Here is a 16,092-nt window from a genome sequence, read left to right on the forward strand (position 1 = left end):
TTGTAAGCCAATCAAATGGTAGATGTCACCCATCATGATAAAGTGGGAACAGACAGAATTTTTTTACAGACAAGACCCAAACAATGCACATCAACAACCAGTTGTGATAAAAATTGTAATAAATGATTGCCAAATTGTAACTGGTGTACACACTGAGGGACTCCTGCTAGTCATTTCTTGCCCATCAAAGCAGACCTCTCAGGGGAATTATTGCCCTTCTTACTCTTGCCCCTAGGCTGGTATTTGAGCCTATTGAATTGGGGTGATCCTGCCCAAAACTGCTGTTCCTGATAAGAGTATCCATATTGGGAATAAGATCCATATTTATACTTGGGGCAGTATTTAGAATTGGTGCCTTACCCACATAGGCAGAGTTGCAATGGAGCGGGGGAGAAAATCGCACCCATGCCTCTCCCCCTTCCCCCCGCATCGTCCCCCCACTTACCTTAGTTTGAGTTTGCTGCTAAGAGTTTGCTGCTACCTTAGATAAAACACCCTGCAGGGAGCATCAATTCCCAGGAGACCTTGCGAGCCCCACAGGAGTTTGGGCTCGCAAGGTCTCCTGGGAAGTTTGGTTCCCACCAGGCTGCTTTTTCTAAGGTAGCAGCAAAATTTTAGCAGCAAACTCATTAATTACTAGGACATCTAGTGTACTAAGGTAAGTGGGGGTAGGGGCAGGTGCCATTTCCCCCCCTACAGCACTGCTTACCCATTGTGAGAGGAGGCACCTGACTGGCTGGTCTGTGAGACCTCAAGGCCTTGGCTGTCTGCCTATCTTTTCTGAGCTCATGGAGCACATTGTCTGTGGTCTTGTGGAAAAAATCTTTTTTTATCAAAGGTGACGTCTTGTACCTGAGAGTGTATATTTTGGACAGAGAAAAGAAGCGCAGCCAAGTGTAGTGGTGCATAGTGATACTGGAAGCCATGTTCCTTGTGGAACCATCTACTACATGCTTGACTCCCTGCATTATATGGTCTTGGCCAGTTTGAGGCCTTCCGCCTGTAGAAGGCACCTGTGCTCAAGTGACTCCCCTTGGAGGTAAGCTAGTATGCACTCTAGTTGTTGCCACAGGTAATACTGGTAGCACTCCATTATAGCCAGATAGCTGGATACCCTAAGGTCCATGGCTGTCACCAAATAAATGGCATGCCCCAGGGCATCCCACTTCCTTCCCTCTATATCTATGGGATCTACCACTGGCTTTAGATTTTGCCAGGACCACCTTATCAACCAGGGATTTGGGGATGATGGTGAAAGTAGCCAGCATCTGGGGCATGAATCTTATACAAGTTTTCTATTTTGAGGGTGGACATGGACCCCGAGGCCAGTTTCTCTCAGATGCCCTCTGCAATCTTAATTGTACCTTCCACTGGAGGAAGCTTTACTTGCGAGGTGTCTACCACCTTGACAATGTCCAAGACCAGGTCCATTGCTTGTGATCCTTTGTGGACATAGTTGACATTAAGTGCCTTTGCCATGTATACAAGCTGGTCGACATAACCTTGGTGTGCCTCAAAAGACAAACATCTTTTGAAGTCAGCTCTGGAGTCAGTATGGCAGGACCCTCCTTTGGAGTTGGAGTGCTCCTCAGAGTCCTCCTCCAGGTCGGAAAAGTACAAAATGATTGACCCCAAATAAGAGAGCTGACATCTCCTCTGGTCTACTGCCGAGGCTGCGTCATTTGCGGCTCGGTCTCATTCATGGAAACATTGCAATCCTTCAGTTGTCAGCCTGGTCGGCATATTACCCAGATAGGGAAGGGTGTGCTGCCACAGCCCCTGTAGGTATGGAGCAAAATCCTGCTCTACCTGTGACTGCGGAATGGATCATGGTCTTGAATGGATCATGTGTGCACCCAATGTCTTTTGGCTTACATCTTGTTACTGTAGAATAAATTCTGTTCTCACATGCAATCTGTCTTTTGTGCTTCTACCAGATTGTCAGTTGCAAACTTTGCATATGTTTAAAAAAACACTATGGTATTATATAGATCAGAGTGTGAAACATAATTTAATGTATGCTTGCATAGTGTAATATATACTTAAAAAAGAAATGGTGTGACTCTTAATAATATTTTTGGTATCAATAATCTATTAGTCTCCTTTTCAGTTGTGTTTCTCACGGTCTCCTTTTCAGTTGTGTTTCTCTTTTAATTATTCTATTTGACCTTGATTGGAATTGAAAAGAATTAGTTGCCATTGATCTGCTTCTCTTTTGATGAGACAGCTATATTCCCACAAAATATTGTTTGCCATTGTTCGTTTCATTTTCTTGTTGTTGATTCTCATGCACTCATGAATGAGCAAATACCCATAGTTGTCTGTTCTGCTGTCTAGAAGAAAGATAGCCAAAAAGGACCTGCAACAATTCATGCATCTTCTTGTAGTCAAGCTCCCCTACTGTGCTCATTCATTTTTCATCAATACCTACTACATGGCTGAAACTTGACAACTTATTTTCAGTGGGCTTGTCTCAAGGGAAAATTCCTAAATGCATACTATGTGCCACAGAATTTGAGCACAAATAATATATTTATAGGTCAAATCCTAAGGTTTATCTTAAGTGTGGGGGAGACAGAGAAGGAAGCATAGAAGTCCCTTTTGTGCAGGATTTAAATTATCATTTTCTCATAAAGGAAACATGTAAATGCTGCACAAAGTCAAACAAAGTGAGTCACTATGTAATTCCTTAAGGATATGATTGTTTCCGCAGTAAAATCACAGCAATAGGGTATGATAGCTTGTTAGAAAAAAAAATTTTCCCATGAGTGCTCATATAACATAATAATTTTGATAAAAAATTGGCTCTGGTTTCTTTAGCTCCATGTGCAATATGAATATACTTACAGGGCCATTCTAAGCTGAGTTACATGCTTCTAAAATATCAATAGACTTAGGGGTAAAACTGTTTTGGATTACACTGTACATTTTTTTTGCATGTGGCCAAAGCCATTATAATCTTAAGTTAAATCAAAAGTACATAAAATATAAGGACTAATGAGAGAACAACAGTAAAAAACAGATTACATGAAAATGAATAAGAAGCAAAAAGATAGCCTGGCTTGAAACCACAAACCAGACTGTAACAAATTAAGCCTTAAGCATGAATTTTCATAGCAGCAACTGCAAACAATGCAACCATATGAGTGACATGGGCGGTCTACAGCAGCTAGAGGAAAATTTATTTTCTCTGCTTCTTTACCTGGGTCAAGGCTCCAAGTAATTGTTTCAAGTAATTTAGCTCTAGAATCCTGAAGAGGGCAGGACAAAAAATAGTGGAGGAGGAGGCACCTCCATTGGCTGCTGGCATTGGGCAACAGGTTTTAAAGTGTAATGACCCATTAACATGGCTGTTGGAAAAGTTAGGAAGAAGTGGATGACTATGAAAGCTATTCTAAGTTTATGTATAAGTAATACATATATATACACACACACGAAAATATATATATACATGAAATTAATTAATCAGTATCTTGCAAATTTTAATTCGGAGGAATGTAATCTTAATTGGGAGGAATATTATAAACAGTGCCCTAGATCTAGTTTTTTCTGTGTTGTATTGTAATTGATGAGTTTTATATTTATAGGATTTTAGTGACTTATGTAAAGCTGATTTCTGTAATCTTCCCTGAGCAGGCAAGATAGAAATTGTATAAAATAAAATAATAATTTAAGTGTCACTAAGTTTTTTGGAGATTGTAACAAAGCCTATAAGCCAGGATCTTCACCAATATTGGTATAATTTGAATTAGCTACCTGTAAAATCATTTTGACACTATTCCAGCGTGTTACTACTGATGAAATTGTACAGTAAGTTATTTCAGAGTCAAAGAAGTTGGCTTTCTTTCAATATCTTGCAGAAGGGACCTATTTTATTATTTTGTCATATGCAAATGTGCTTATTAAAAGCCAGATAATTTAGCAACTAAAATTAGCTCTTGACTAATTACACACTTTTAAAATATTACTGTTCCATACAAATGACATTACCCAAATGGACCACTCTGTTTTCTTACACTACTAAAACAAAACATTGCTCTGTCTTTGATAAATAAATATGACTTTTTAATAGTTTGCCCTGCAGGTCAGGAGATTTAAGCTTCACTAGACAAAGCCACTAAATGAATTCTGGAAATTTCCCATCAAAATGCCTTACCAGACATACAAATCTGGGGAGTGTCAGTTCAGGCGCCAATACTGAGCTCAGCTGTGACAATCTAACATAAGGATCTCTCATACTGTTAATTTATTTCAGAGATGGACTAGACCATGTTTTACGGCATTTTATATTTGTCAATGTAATATGTATTGTTAGTCTGTAAGAAATGAATACTTTGTCCAGCCCTGACGAAAAGAAATGACAGTGTTGTCATTTGAGCTTTGCTGTAATGTCAGCCTGTCATGACTCAGAGAGAGCAAAAGAAATATTTGATAGTTAATTTGTTCTTTCTGGCAATTTTGTTTTTACATAAATATTACACAAAAAATATTAAGTTGGGAGCAAGAACAGATGAAATAGCAGAACCATCCATGGATAAGCTAGGAGTCTCTACAGGCTTGAGACCTATTTGGATCCCAATTAGGGAGTGAAGAAGGATAAAAATAAAAATAAAGTATGTAAAAATAAATTACTTTGCAAAATAACTTAAAATAAAATAAATTTTAAATGATGTGATAAGGGCAGAACATGCTCCAGGAAGACAGAACTCTGAGAGCAGTGGGGAAATAAGTTAAAGGAAGGAAATGAGGAAGGAGAAATTAGTGTTCCCAAGTCAGACTAGTGTAATGGTTGTAGCAGTAGACTAGTACTGGGAGTCTGAGATTAAAATTTTCTCTCACCATGAAACTTACTGGGTGATCTTTAGCCAGTCATTTCTCTCAGCCTATCCTCAGAATTTCAAAAGGGTTGTTTTGAGGATAAAATCTAGGAAAAGGAGAGAACCATGGAGGAAAGATGGGGTAAAAATATATTCAGTAATAAAAGGAGGGTTTGGAAAAGTTTCTGAATTGTTCCTGTTCACCATAATACCTTGTGAATCCTGAGGTTGCTTTTATGTTAAATCTCCTGCCAAGTGACCACATTTTTATTTACATCTGTATTTACCATGAAGTCTAGTTGTAGTTCTGTACCCTGCTGTATGACAATCACTGTAATGCAATAGGTCCATCAAAATCAAGGTATATTATAGGATGCTACATTTGATTAATGATTAACTAGATTGTTTCATTAAGTTCCCATTTGGAAAGATTGCAACTCTGATACGAATTTCTTTCTGTGCATTGCAGACGGCTTCATTCCAATTACTTGTATTGTGACTGCCATCTGGCTTGGCTTTCTGATTGGCTGCGTCAGAGGCGATCAGTTGGACAGTTCACATTCTGCATGGCACCTGTTCACCTGAGGGGATTTAATGTTGCTGATGTTCAGAAAAAAGACTATGTCTGCACAGGTAATATCATAGATTTGTTGTTTTATTTTGTTCTGTCATTCTATACTGATGTTCACATAAAAAACTGAATAAATGGTTTTAACATTGGCCCTATTTAAATGTCAGTCCTAGCCGGTTCCAATTCAGTCATGACCCAGCTAAACAGTGTAATAATATTTTAAATTACTATGATTTTTCAGAGTCTTTTCTGAACTGCTGGGCTGTGTTAACGATTCTATACTTAAATTGTCTTTTTTCAATTGGAGTCTCAGATCATATTAACGTGAAAGAGTAATTAACAAATAATATGATGCCATATCTCAGGGGGAAACCTTCTGAGCTCTATATCTGACTAGAATACAAATGGAGTGAATTAGCAAGTACATGTGAAATACTGGTGTCTAACACACGGTGAACTTTGGTGGGTGTATATTCTGATTGACTCAAGAAGGAAATTTGTATTATTTTCCAAGCTATGATATGAAATTTGGGGAGATGTAATAGTCTTTAAAATCAGCCAACTTAGTTTTTCTTGTTCTTTGCCTGTAGGAGAAATTGCATAAATATTACTGTTTGAAAGAAATACCTTCTTCAGTTGTAACTATATTTCTGTATTGTAAGTGATTTCTATGGTTGTTATTGTTAGCTCTGGATAAGTTAGTTCCTCTGCAACATAACATTATCTAAAATGTTTAAAACTCATCCCACATCTAGCACATTTGTTAGATATTGATTTGGTATCATTCCTTTAGGGTAAAGCATGCGGTTTCATCAAGGCTATGCAAGTAAACTTAAGGACACATGGGACATGTGCAAGCTATGCTTCATGTTGAGGTGTTTTTCAGTCCATGAGGAATCTGTGCATTGCATGAAATTTTCTCTTTGTACAATTACAATGCAGTGAAATTAATGACAGACCAGAGTGACTTTGCATAGGACTGCACTGTTAAATGTCAGAACTTAAGTTTGAACCCTTCAGCTTGCTCAGAATGAGATGACTTGCTTCCTGCTAAGAACTTCTGAACCAAGCTTCCAGAGCACTGACTTCTGTTACCACTGTTCCTAACATTCTTATAGAATTCTTGTATTATTTATTCATTATTTATTCATTATTTTATTTCTAAAGCTCTGAGTTACCTTGCAGACAAATTTACGTACCCAAGGGCATTTAACATAGTATTAGTGTATTTGAACAGTTTAATATTTGCCTTGCCACGGAGTGGTGCCCACATTAAGAAATAAAGGTGAGTCTTTCCTAGAGGAAGACTGGGAAGCCAAACTTAGTCACATCATAGTATCAAAATCTTTAATACATAAATTTATAAATGGAATAACATAAAAATAAATTAAATAAGGTAGAAGAGCACTTTCTCACCTGTCAGCCCATTCAGTTCTATAGCTTTCTCTGAACTTAAAGACATGCATGAAATCAGTGCTTGGTGTATTTCGATGAATGCAAGAAAGAATATATAAACAGTTCTCATACAGTATCTTGAGATCCATTTTGGTGCAACAGAGACAGGTTACAAAGAGCCTGATCTTGAGGTGAAAGAGAAGTCAAGAAGCCTAAGGTGAAGGAGTTCTGGACCTTGACAGCAGACACAGAAAATCTTTTATCTTGTTATTTCTGATTTATTCTGATTTATTAATATACTATTGCTTTTGCAATTGGCATCAGAGTCGCTTTGGGGAAATAATGTGACTCACTGAATTTCTGAAACAGGCTACAAATATATACAACAGAATAGAATGGTGGCCTTTTCTAATACCACAGTACTGTGAACTTAGGCCAAGTTTCAAGATTTTAGCCAGATAAATCAGCTCACGCCGCCAAGAGTTCTGGCAGCGTGGGGGCGCAAGCCCGTTTGCATGAACGGGCGAAGCGGAGGCCGGCAGACGGCAGGCGGCTCCACACGAACCCATGCCTCCACCACGAGCGTCCCCGCCCCATGATCACGGTGTCCTAAAATTAGGTAAGCCTGCTGGAAGTCGGAGGACAACCCGCCCGCGCTGCCCTAACGCCCAGGGTCGGAGGCTAATGGTTAATGGCGAGGACCAATCAGCGGAGGGCTACCGGGGATGGCGGGCATAAGCGTCGCCCGGTGAAGCGGTTCGCGCACCGCCATTATTGAAGACAGCTTCCTCCCCACCAACAAATCTTTAAAGAAGGTATGTTGTTTAGAAGGCCGACTGGCCGCCTTCTGGGGAGGAAAGCTGTCGAAGTTTAGCGTTGCCGCGCTGCAGCAGCGGCGCCTATCTTTGAACGGCGTCTGGGGGGGCGTGTTTTTACCGCCCCTGGCGTCGTCAGCACGGGCCGCGGGCGAACTTGGTATTGTAGGCAAATTTTGAACATTCTGTTAAGAATGCTCAAAAAAGGCAATGTTAAGCTAATATTGAGGGATCCCTGGCTAATTAGTACTATACTTGTTCACAGATTTGGTTCCTGTCGGCTGGAATGTAGAGCATAAAGATGCCCTATAAATGAAAATACTTTAATTTTATGCTAATAACATTTCTGTCAGGGTGGTTTGTAGACACAGCAGCATTATGCCCTGAAATGGCTCCAACTATGTCCTGATGGTTTATGTAGATCATTATGGTTCTTGAGAAACGTCTAACTAATCATAATTCAGATGTTTTAAGTTGATAGAAAGAATGATAATATTTTTGTCCGTATTGTTAGCAGTGCCCCTAAGTAAAATTCCCTAGAAGCTGTTCATATAGACAACTGATATTACAGAAGGATGATATTTTAGTAGTCTCTAGATCCAGGTATACCTCTGAAGTTATAGTCTTCATTTTAACTACGCACAACATATATATGCCTGCCATAAGCAATAGGTACATGGTAGTAAGATGTCAAAAATGCAACATTTTGAGCAAGTCCTTAACATACATTGAAATTTGATACTGGGAAATATGATACTGATACAGATTATATAATGAAATTTTATTTTCAGGTTAGTGGGGCCATTTGCCAGGGAGAAATAATGGGAAAGAGGAAGGACTCGACTGCACTTCTAACCTGTAGCACCCCTGGCAACTCTTTCTTAACTGGGTCTAGATGGAGGAGTTATTAGGAGAGTCAAGTTTAAATATAAGCGTATATTAACAAAACCTAACTATAGGTTCTTGTTAAGATATTGATAAGAAATAAAAAATGCAACAAAGTTACCACATTTTTAACATTTTCGTTTATTGTCATTTTCTATGACCTCTGCTATTAAAATTTGCACTGTTTGCAGCATTAGTAAATTATTGTACCAATACATCAGGTTAAGTCTGCAGCCCTTCTTCTTACTTTAGAAATTATTTATACATCACCTATAGAAAACCTACAGAAAAGGCAAGAGATGGCAATTGCCTACAACCCTTAACCAATACTTCAGTAATTATGGCCTCTGACTCATTGGACTGATGTAATTCCTTTTGTATGTGTATGTGTGTGCTCGCCTTTTCCTTCATGACAAAGGGATTAACAGCAAGAGTTATCTTGACAGATTTCTTGTTTATAATGTCAGAGATCAGGAGGTTCTTAAACTTTTTTTCTGAAGTTTTACCTCCTATAGTGGTAAGAAGAACAGAGGCAATATCAAATTCTCAGTTTTCTCTCAGTAACCTTAACCATTTGTGAAACATTTTTACCCTTTCTGGAGAGTGGTGTGAGTGTAATCAAACAGACTTTTGAATGACAAAAAAACAACAACAACCCCTACACTTCGACAATTGTGTTCCTTACAGAATACAAGTGTATACTCTTTTGCTGGTGCACACATTTTTTTATATTGGAGATTTCGATGTATTATTTTTATAAATTATGAGAGCCAGTGTGGTGTTTTGGTTAAGAGCAGGTAGATTTTAATATGCAGATCTGGGTTTGATTCCCCACTGCTCCATTTGAATGGCAGAGGCTTATCTGGTTAATCAGATGTGTTTCCGCACTCAGGTTAGCGGGGCCATTTGCCAGGGAGAAATAATGGGAAAGAGGAAGGGCTCAACCTTTTGTATGTGTATGTGTGTGCTCGCCTTTTCCTTCATGACAAAGGGATTAACAGCAAGAGTTATCTTGACAGATTTCTTGTTTATAATGTCAGAGATCAGGAGGTTCTTAAACTTTTTTCTAAAGTTTTACCTCCTATAGCGGTGAAAAATAACAGAGGCTTGGGCCAGTCCAGTTCTTCTGAACTCTCTCAGCCCCACCTTCCTCACAAGGTGCCTGTTGTGGGGAGAGGAAGGGAAAGGAGCTTGCAACCCACCTTGAGTCTCCTTGCAGGAAAGAAAGGTGGGATATAAATCCAAACTCTTCTTCTTTTATCTGATGTTAGTAAAACATTTATATCCAGCTTCTCACAAAAGTCTTCAAGGTAGCTCCAAATCATAGAAAAGCTAGGAGCAATATAGGTTCCTTGAATTCCATATCAAGCCAATATACTGCTGGTAACCAAATATTGGTGAGAAGAGAAGAGGTTTACCCCCTCCCCAATTGATTTTTAGTTTCCCCAGGCAATCTCACTAAGTACTTGCGGAGAAAGTGTAGGGAGATCAGCCTCCAAGTGGGATATGGGGATCCCTTGGAATTACATCTCACTTCCAGACTACAGAGATTAGTTCCCCTGCTGAAAATGGTTGCTTTGGAAGGTGTAGTCTATGGCATCTATAGGACCACTAAAGTCTCTGTCCCTCCCAGACTCCATGCCCAAATCTCCAGAGGTTTCTCAGCCTGGATCTGGCAACCTATCCCCCCTCCTCCATTAGTAGCGGGGGGGGAACTTGGCAACTTGAAGGAAATGTGCTTGACTAGATAGACTTTTGGTCTCATATAGCTGTACAATTATTGTCCTCATATAGGTAACTGTTTAATCGCATGATGCCAAATTGCAAGAAAAGTAATTACTGGATTTAATTGTAATGGCTGTGATTCAGAGCTGGAAGAACATTAGATCTACACTTGTACCAGCGCTTGTGTTGTTTCCTGCTTAGTGTTTAACTGAATTGAAAGCTTTTTTCTAACTCTCCCAGTTTTATAAGTACTTTAGGAATTCCATAATACTAGTGCTGCAGTACAAATGCTGGTGTGTACATATGTGATATTCCTTGCAAGCAAGGATACCGTGATAATGATTCACAGCTAATATTGTTAAAAAACTACAAACTGCCATTCAAGCAAGAAACATTTGTGTTATACTATTCTACCATTTTTAAAATCACAATAACATGCACAGAGGGTACAAGATGAAATAGTGCAAACATTATCCACAGACTTTGTTGACATAATGTAAAATGCTGCTGTTAACAGTTTTGGGGGAAAGACTTCTTGATGTGATGATGCAGCTGTCCCCTGAATTGTGCAATCAGAGATATGATTGCAGCCAGTGAAAAGTCTGGAAACTGAGTAAAACATTCCCACCAGCTCTTTTTTAGCTTAGTCATTGCTAATTAAAAAATGTTTGAGATTGAATTAAACAGCTTACATATCATCATGTAAGCTTAGGAAAAGTAGGGCATAAAGGCCTTGTGGGTTATGTGAATAAAAGCATATAAGAATTTGAACTCAGTTTTAAATTATATTATCAAGATGCTGGTCTGGTTTGGATTGTGGATTTGATTAGGAACCCAGACCAGAAAGTAATAAAATTAGAAATGGCAGATCTAGAAGAAGGACTGCGTAATTGCTTATGGACAGAAAAATAAATGAGAAAAAATATAGTACAAAATGGAAGCCATGTAATCAGAGATGGATTGTTTCAAATTTGGGAAGCTTCACGAAAAAGAACTAGGCCTCCAATATCTCCACTAATGTTGCTATAAAAACTTATTATGATAATAATGTGATGAAAAATACTGATTTTATAATATGTGGAGACATGATAGATGTTCAAGGGGAAATTAAGCCTTAAGAAAAAGGCAAAGAAATACAATGGCTATTATATTTTAAGCTGTTTCAAACATGCCCGGTTAGATGGATACAAAACTTTCAGGAAAAAATATCCTTTCAACAATGGGAAGCTTATGGACAAAAGGTATAAAATTCTCACCAAGTCAAATATTAAAAGAAAATTGGAACATGATAATAAAACATCTGCCCTCCCTTGCATGCCACCCCTCCCTCCCTCCCCTTCCCTTGCATGCCACCCTTCGTTCCCTTGCCTCCCCTTCCCTCCGCTAGGGTGGGTGGGCTATGTCCAGATGCCGGACCCCCTCCCTCCCCTTCCTTGCAAGGGTAAATCACTCTAAAGGATATTGAGAAGATAGATAAGAAATACAAATGGGAATGTTGCAAGTGTAAAGAAGTGGATGGTTCATTTTATTATATGTGGTTTAAAAAATTGGAAAGAAATTCATGTAGAAATCCAGAAAATTTTATAATTAAATTTGCAGTGAATGCCAAGACTATTATACTAGGCTTATTGCCAAAAATATTCCAAAAATCTTAGAAGAACTGTTTCAGTATTTGGTAATGGCAGCCAGGTAATGGCTTTCAAAAAAAATGCAAGGCAAAATAAAGTCCAAGCCAAGAGAATTGGGAAAATAAAGTATACATTGTCTCACAGAAAGATAGAACCTCAATAATGAATTAATCCGCAGCAACTTTCTGGACCGTTTTTTGTATGGTAAGGAGGTGGTAGGCATCTTAGGGGACCAGGAAAAAATTATGAAATTGGAAGGTTTGAGTTCTGAATAATAAATAGATTGAGAGGAATCCCTAGGTAACCTCAACCAGAATATAATTAAAACTGCTGAGATAGCCCATGGGATTCCAGAGATATAGGTGTTTTTACCCACAGTGGCCATTTTGGAAAAATTGGGGAGCCTGTTTTTTTAAAAAAAGATTAGTGATGGAGAATCTTCAGGGGCCACAGAGCAGAATGTAGTTAAAACTGCTGAGATAGTCCAAGGGATTCAAGAGATACATGTGGTTTTATCTGCGCTAGCTATTTTAATATTGGGACTTCTTTTCTATAGTGGAAGCACCCTGCTTTCACTTCTGCCAAACAATGCTGAACCACATTTTTCGTCTTTTGGTGGAACAGAGTATAGTTGAATATGTAACACTGGCAAAATTAGCAAGCTTTTTGAATAAGCAACCAATCAAAGAAATTCAAGATAAATGAAAGCTATATTATTTATATTATTCCCCCAAAAAAGAATAATGGTGGAATGTGACATATTGCTGAAATGATGTATATACATTAATAACTTTTAAAATATATTATCTAAAAATGAGCTTAAAAGGAAACAGACAAATGATTAATTATATCAAGAAAGATGACAATAATATGCCAATATAACTTTTACTTTGTGAGGAACATTCTAGAAATTTATAATAACAATAATTTATGAGAGATTTTTAAAACCTATTTAGGATTATGAGAATTTGTATCAAGACTAGCCATTGGTATTTTTTAAATTTTTATATAATTCTGGTATTATATGTATAATTTTGATTCCTTTATTAGTCTTTGCAACTAATGTAATTCATAGATTAGATTCTGTTTTATTTTTTCCTGTTCCGTTATCAGTGAATTTTTTTTAAAAAAATTGTATCCTGTTACAATGAAGCCAGTCTATGTGGTATATAGTATACCTAGTAAGAGATGTAATTTTATTTTCCAGTTGTTTCAAGTCAATCTATTAACAGAAATAAAAGTATTGAGAATGGCTGAGTGGAAAATGATGGCCAAAACACATTGTGTTGGACATGCAAAAGGCCTTGTATATGTTTCCAGTAGGAATTTGGATGTTTTTCTTGAAAACAGCTAGTTGCCCATGCTTCATGTTAAACTGCTTTTTAATTCAAAAATAGTTTCCAATGCAATTCCATTGCAATTCAAAAATAGTTTCCAATGCAACTGTTGAAACAAAAGTCCAAAGCATCACTGAGTGCACATGTTTTGGCTTTCTAAAATAGGTTTTACATTTTAAAGAGAAACTGGTCAAAACATTAGTTTTTAATAATGTCCTGGGTGTAACATTCTTTGTTAACTAAACTTATGATGGACCCAAATAGCCTTTGTGTATATCCAATTGTTTTCTGGCACAGCTTTCATATTAAAAGATCAAAAGAAGTGTGACCATTTTCACAAAGATAAAGGTAACTCAAGCTACTGGTGGCATCAATTTCACTGAATCGCTGATTACTTCTGGAAACAGAAGGCAAAAGTTTCCAATAATTCTCTTTCCTTTTTGTCAAGGGACAACTCCCCCCTTTCAATGATATATAAGGCCAGCCGGTAGTAGTTTCAATTTTTGCACCTTTGGGGAGTTGGAGCTGTATTTCAAATCATGACATTTATAGCCATATTTATCTGAACATTTTTTGTGATTCAGAATGTTTTGATTTGAATTGTTCTTGTACTTTTTCTTTACTGATCTAAAGTGATACTTCACAGTGCTCAGTCTTTAGCTTTTCTTATTATTTATGTTTTGGATAGTGCTGATCTTTCTGCAGAATAGGAACATTCTTTACTTTAGTAAAATATGTTCTTGATCTTTGGGCAAAACTAGGCATTACACAAGAAGTGTATGTTGGATTTGCAGACAATTTTTTTTAAGAATGAACTGTGGTTGTAAGAAGACAAGCTCCCAGCCTTGGGCTGGAGGAGTCATTTGTGTCTGGGTGGAATGGGGGGAGGGAGAACAGAGATGATATAGGGCAGTTGGGCCTGGCTCTTAAATAGCTTCCTGCTGCCTGCCCTAGAGATTACCCATCACAGAATGGGTGAGGCATACAGACTTGTGGACTTTAGGCTTGTCACTGGTATACCTTTACCTGGCATACACCTCACATTGAAAAGAGGAGACTGCAAAGGTGCTGCTTGAGGGATTTATTTTCTTTCTGGCTACTCACTCTTTGCTATGACTGTGGTGAGCTGTTGGTCAGCAGGCCTAGGAAGAATTTTTTCCTAGAACCAGTTAGCTGATAAGTCCTGGGGATTTTGCATTCCCCATAGCAAAGATTATATTCACTCTGTATGCTTGTTTGTGCTGTTAAAAAGATTGTGATCATCACAACAGGCTGTTGCCCTTTAGACACTGAATGGGAAATATAGTGCAGATTGTAAAGGATGGGATCTCTACATAACCAAAAGTGTTGTCTCCTTAAGGGACTTGAGTGGGGGAAAGGGTGGAGCACAGGACAGACATCTTGGACAGATGCCTTGGCCATGCCCCTGTGAGGATGGTGATGGCTATGAATAGCAGTTTCTGCCAGTTCTTGTCTTAATACCAGCCCTCTGTCCTTGGTTACCCCAACAGGTGGTTTGGGGAAGAAAAGGCAGCAGCAATGGTCAGCCATGTTCACACCTTCCAGCTCAATGGTCTGATGGTTGCTCTGAGCAGCATTCTGAGATAGACTTTTTAACCCTTGTCCTGGATTAGTTTTATGATCAAACTGGGAGAAGAAGGTGTAATCCCTATTTAGTCTCTTCCAAGATGGCTGCGTAACGGTGCCTTCATCGGAGAGTATGCCCACATGGAGTCAGCTTCGAGTCGTTTCTTCACCACCGTCTTGTCGCCTGGAGGGCTGCAGGGATCCGCCAACGCTGCCCTCCGACCTCCAGGGGCTCTGCAGCCCTCCAGAGCTTAATGACGGACGGTGAGTGGAGGAGGGGAAAGCGCATCTTCCCCACCGTGCTGCTCGCACTACACCGGCGGGGAAGACGGTGCTGTAGAAAACCTGCTTGTTTTGGCGGTTATTAGCCGCCACTCCAGGCTTAGATCTTGCCATGGCAGCAGTGCTCTGTGTGAACAGCCAACAGGGACTGCATTTTGCTGTCCCTGGTCAGCTGTAAACGCCCATGAAAGGGCCTAGGTCTTGTATGACAAAGTCAGATGTATGATTACATTTCTATTTTACCATTTTGTGTTCAAAACATCCACCTGCATGCTGGACTTAATCGCGGAACAATCCTGTTCAACCAACAGGTTTGCAGTACTGCTGTTTATATTAGATTTACGTCTGTTTAATCTTTTCCTCAAGCACAACTCTGTATTGCCAGTGGGTATTTTGTTAAATATATTTTCATCTCTCAGTAATTCATATGTATAAATGTACCAAATATGGTGGATAGTGAAATTAGGTCCTTTCAGTGCATTTCTAATGTTGATTAAGGAGCGTAATTGGCACTTTGTTACATTGTGGTTTGATGTGATTCCACCATGTTATTCTTATTGCTTGTTACAAGATGTTTTAAATTAGGTGGTTTTCTGTGTGCCACCATTGGTTTGTTGCCTCTCTGACAGCAACATCATTCTCCAGAGCAGGATTTAGGCCTTAAATAATGGGCTGCAGCATCTTCAGTTGAGAGCTGTAGGTGATTACAAGAGGTGTCCTGTTGTTCCTGTTAGGCTGCTTGTACAGTAGTAGTTATTCTCTAGGAGTAAGTCTGTATTTGTGATTTGCATCTAAACATTTAATATAACTTCTGTTTACTTGGTAATGATGTAATCTAACTATCAGTCTACATGAAGGTATGGATTAAAGGATTATTGGATCTGCCATAGTCATAAGAACAATAAGAATAGTTCTACAGCATAATTCTTTGGTTTCCACCATCACCTACCTACAAATGGAGTTTCTTGATTTTCCCATGCAGGCCATCTGCTGAAGAAGAAATCTGAAAAGTGTAGCTTAATTATTGGTGTCCTTTCTTCCAACCTGAAT

At 38.6% G+C, this 16,092-nt stretch overlaps 1 protein-coding gene across 2 annotated transcripts in view; it reads left to right on the top strand.

Moving 5' to 3' along the window:
• The window catches only part of SLIT3 (slit guidance ligand 3), a 585,281-nt gene that overhangs the window by 351,716 nt on the left and 217,473 nt on the right, over nt 1-16,092 (top strand). For both annotated transcript variants that reach the window (XM_048487936.1, XM_048487937.1), the window contains one exon: nt 5,287-5,450. In XM_048487936.1, coding sequence (XP_048343893.1) covers nt 5,287-5,450 — 164 coding nt within the window. The remainder of the gene's footprint in view (nt 1-5,286; nt 5,451-16,092) is intronic.

Source organism: Sphaerodactylus townsendi, linkage group LG03 (genome assembly GCF_021028975.2).
Source record: "Sphaerodactylus townsendi isolate TG3544 linkage group LG03, MPM_Stown_v2.3, whole genome shotgun sequence".
Lineage (NCBI taxonomy): Eukaryota > Metazoa > Chordata > Lepidosauria > Squamata > Sphaerodactylidae > Sphaerodactylus > Sphaerodactylus townsendi.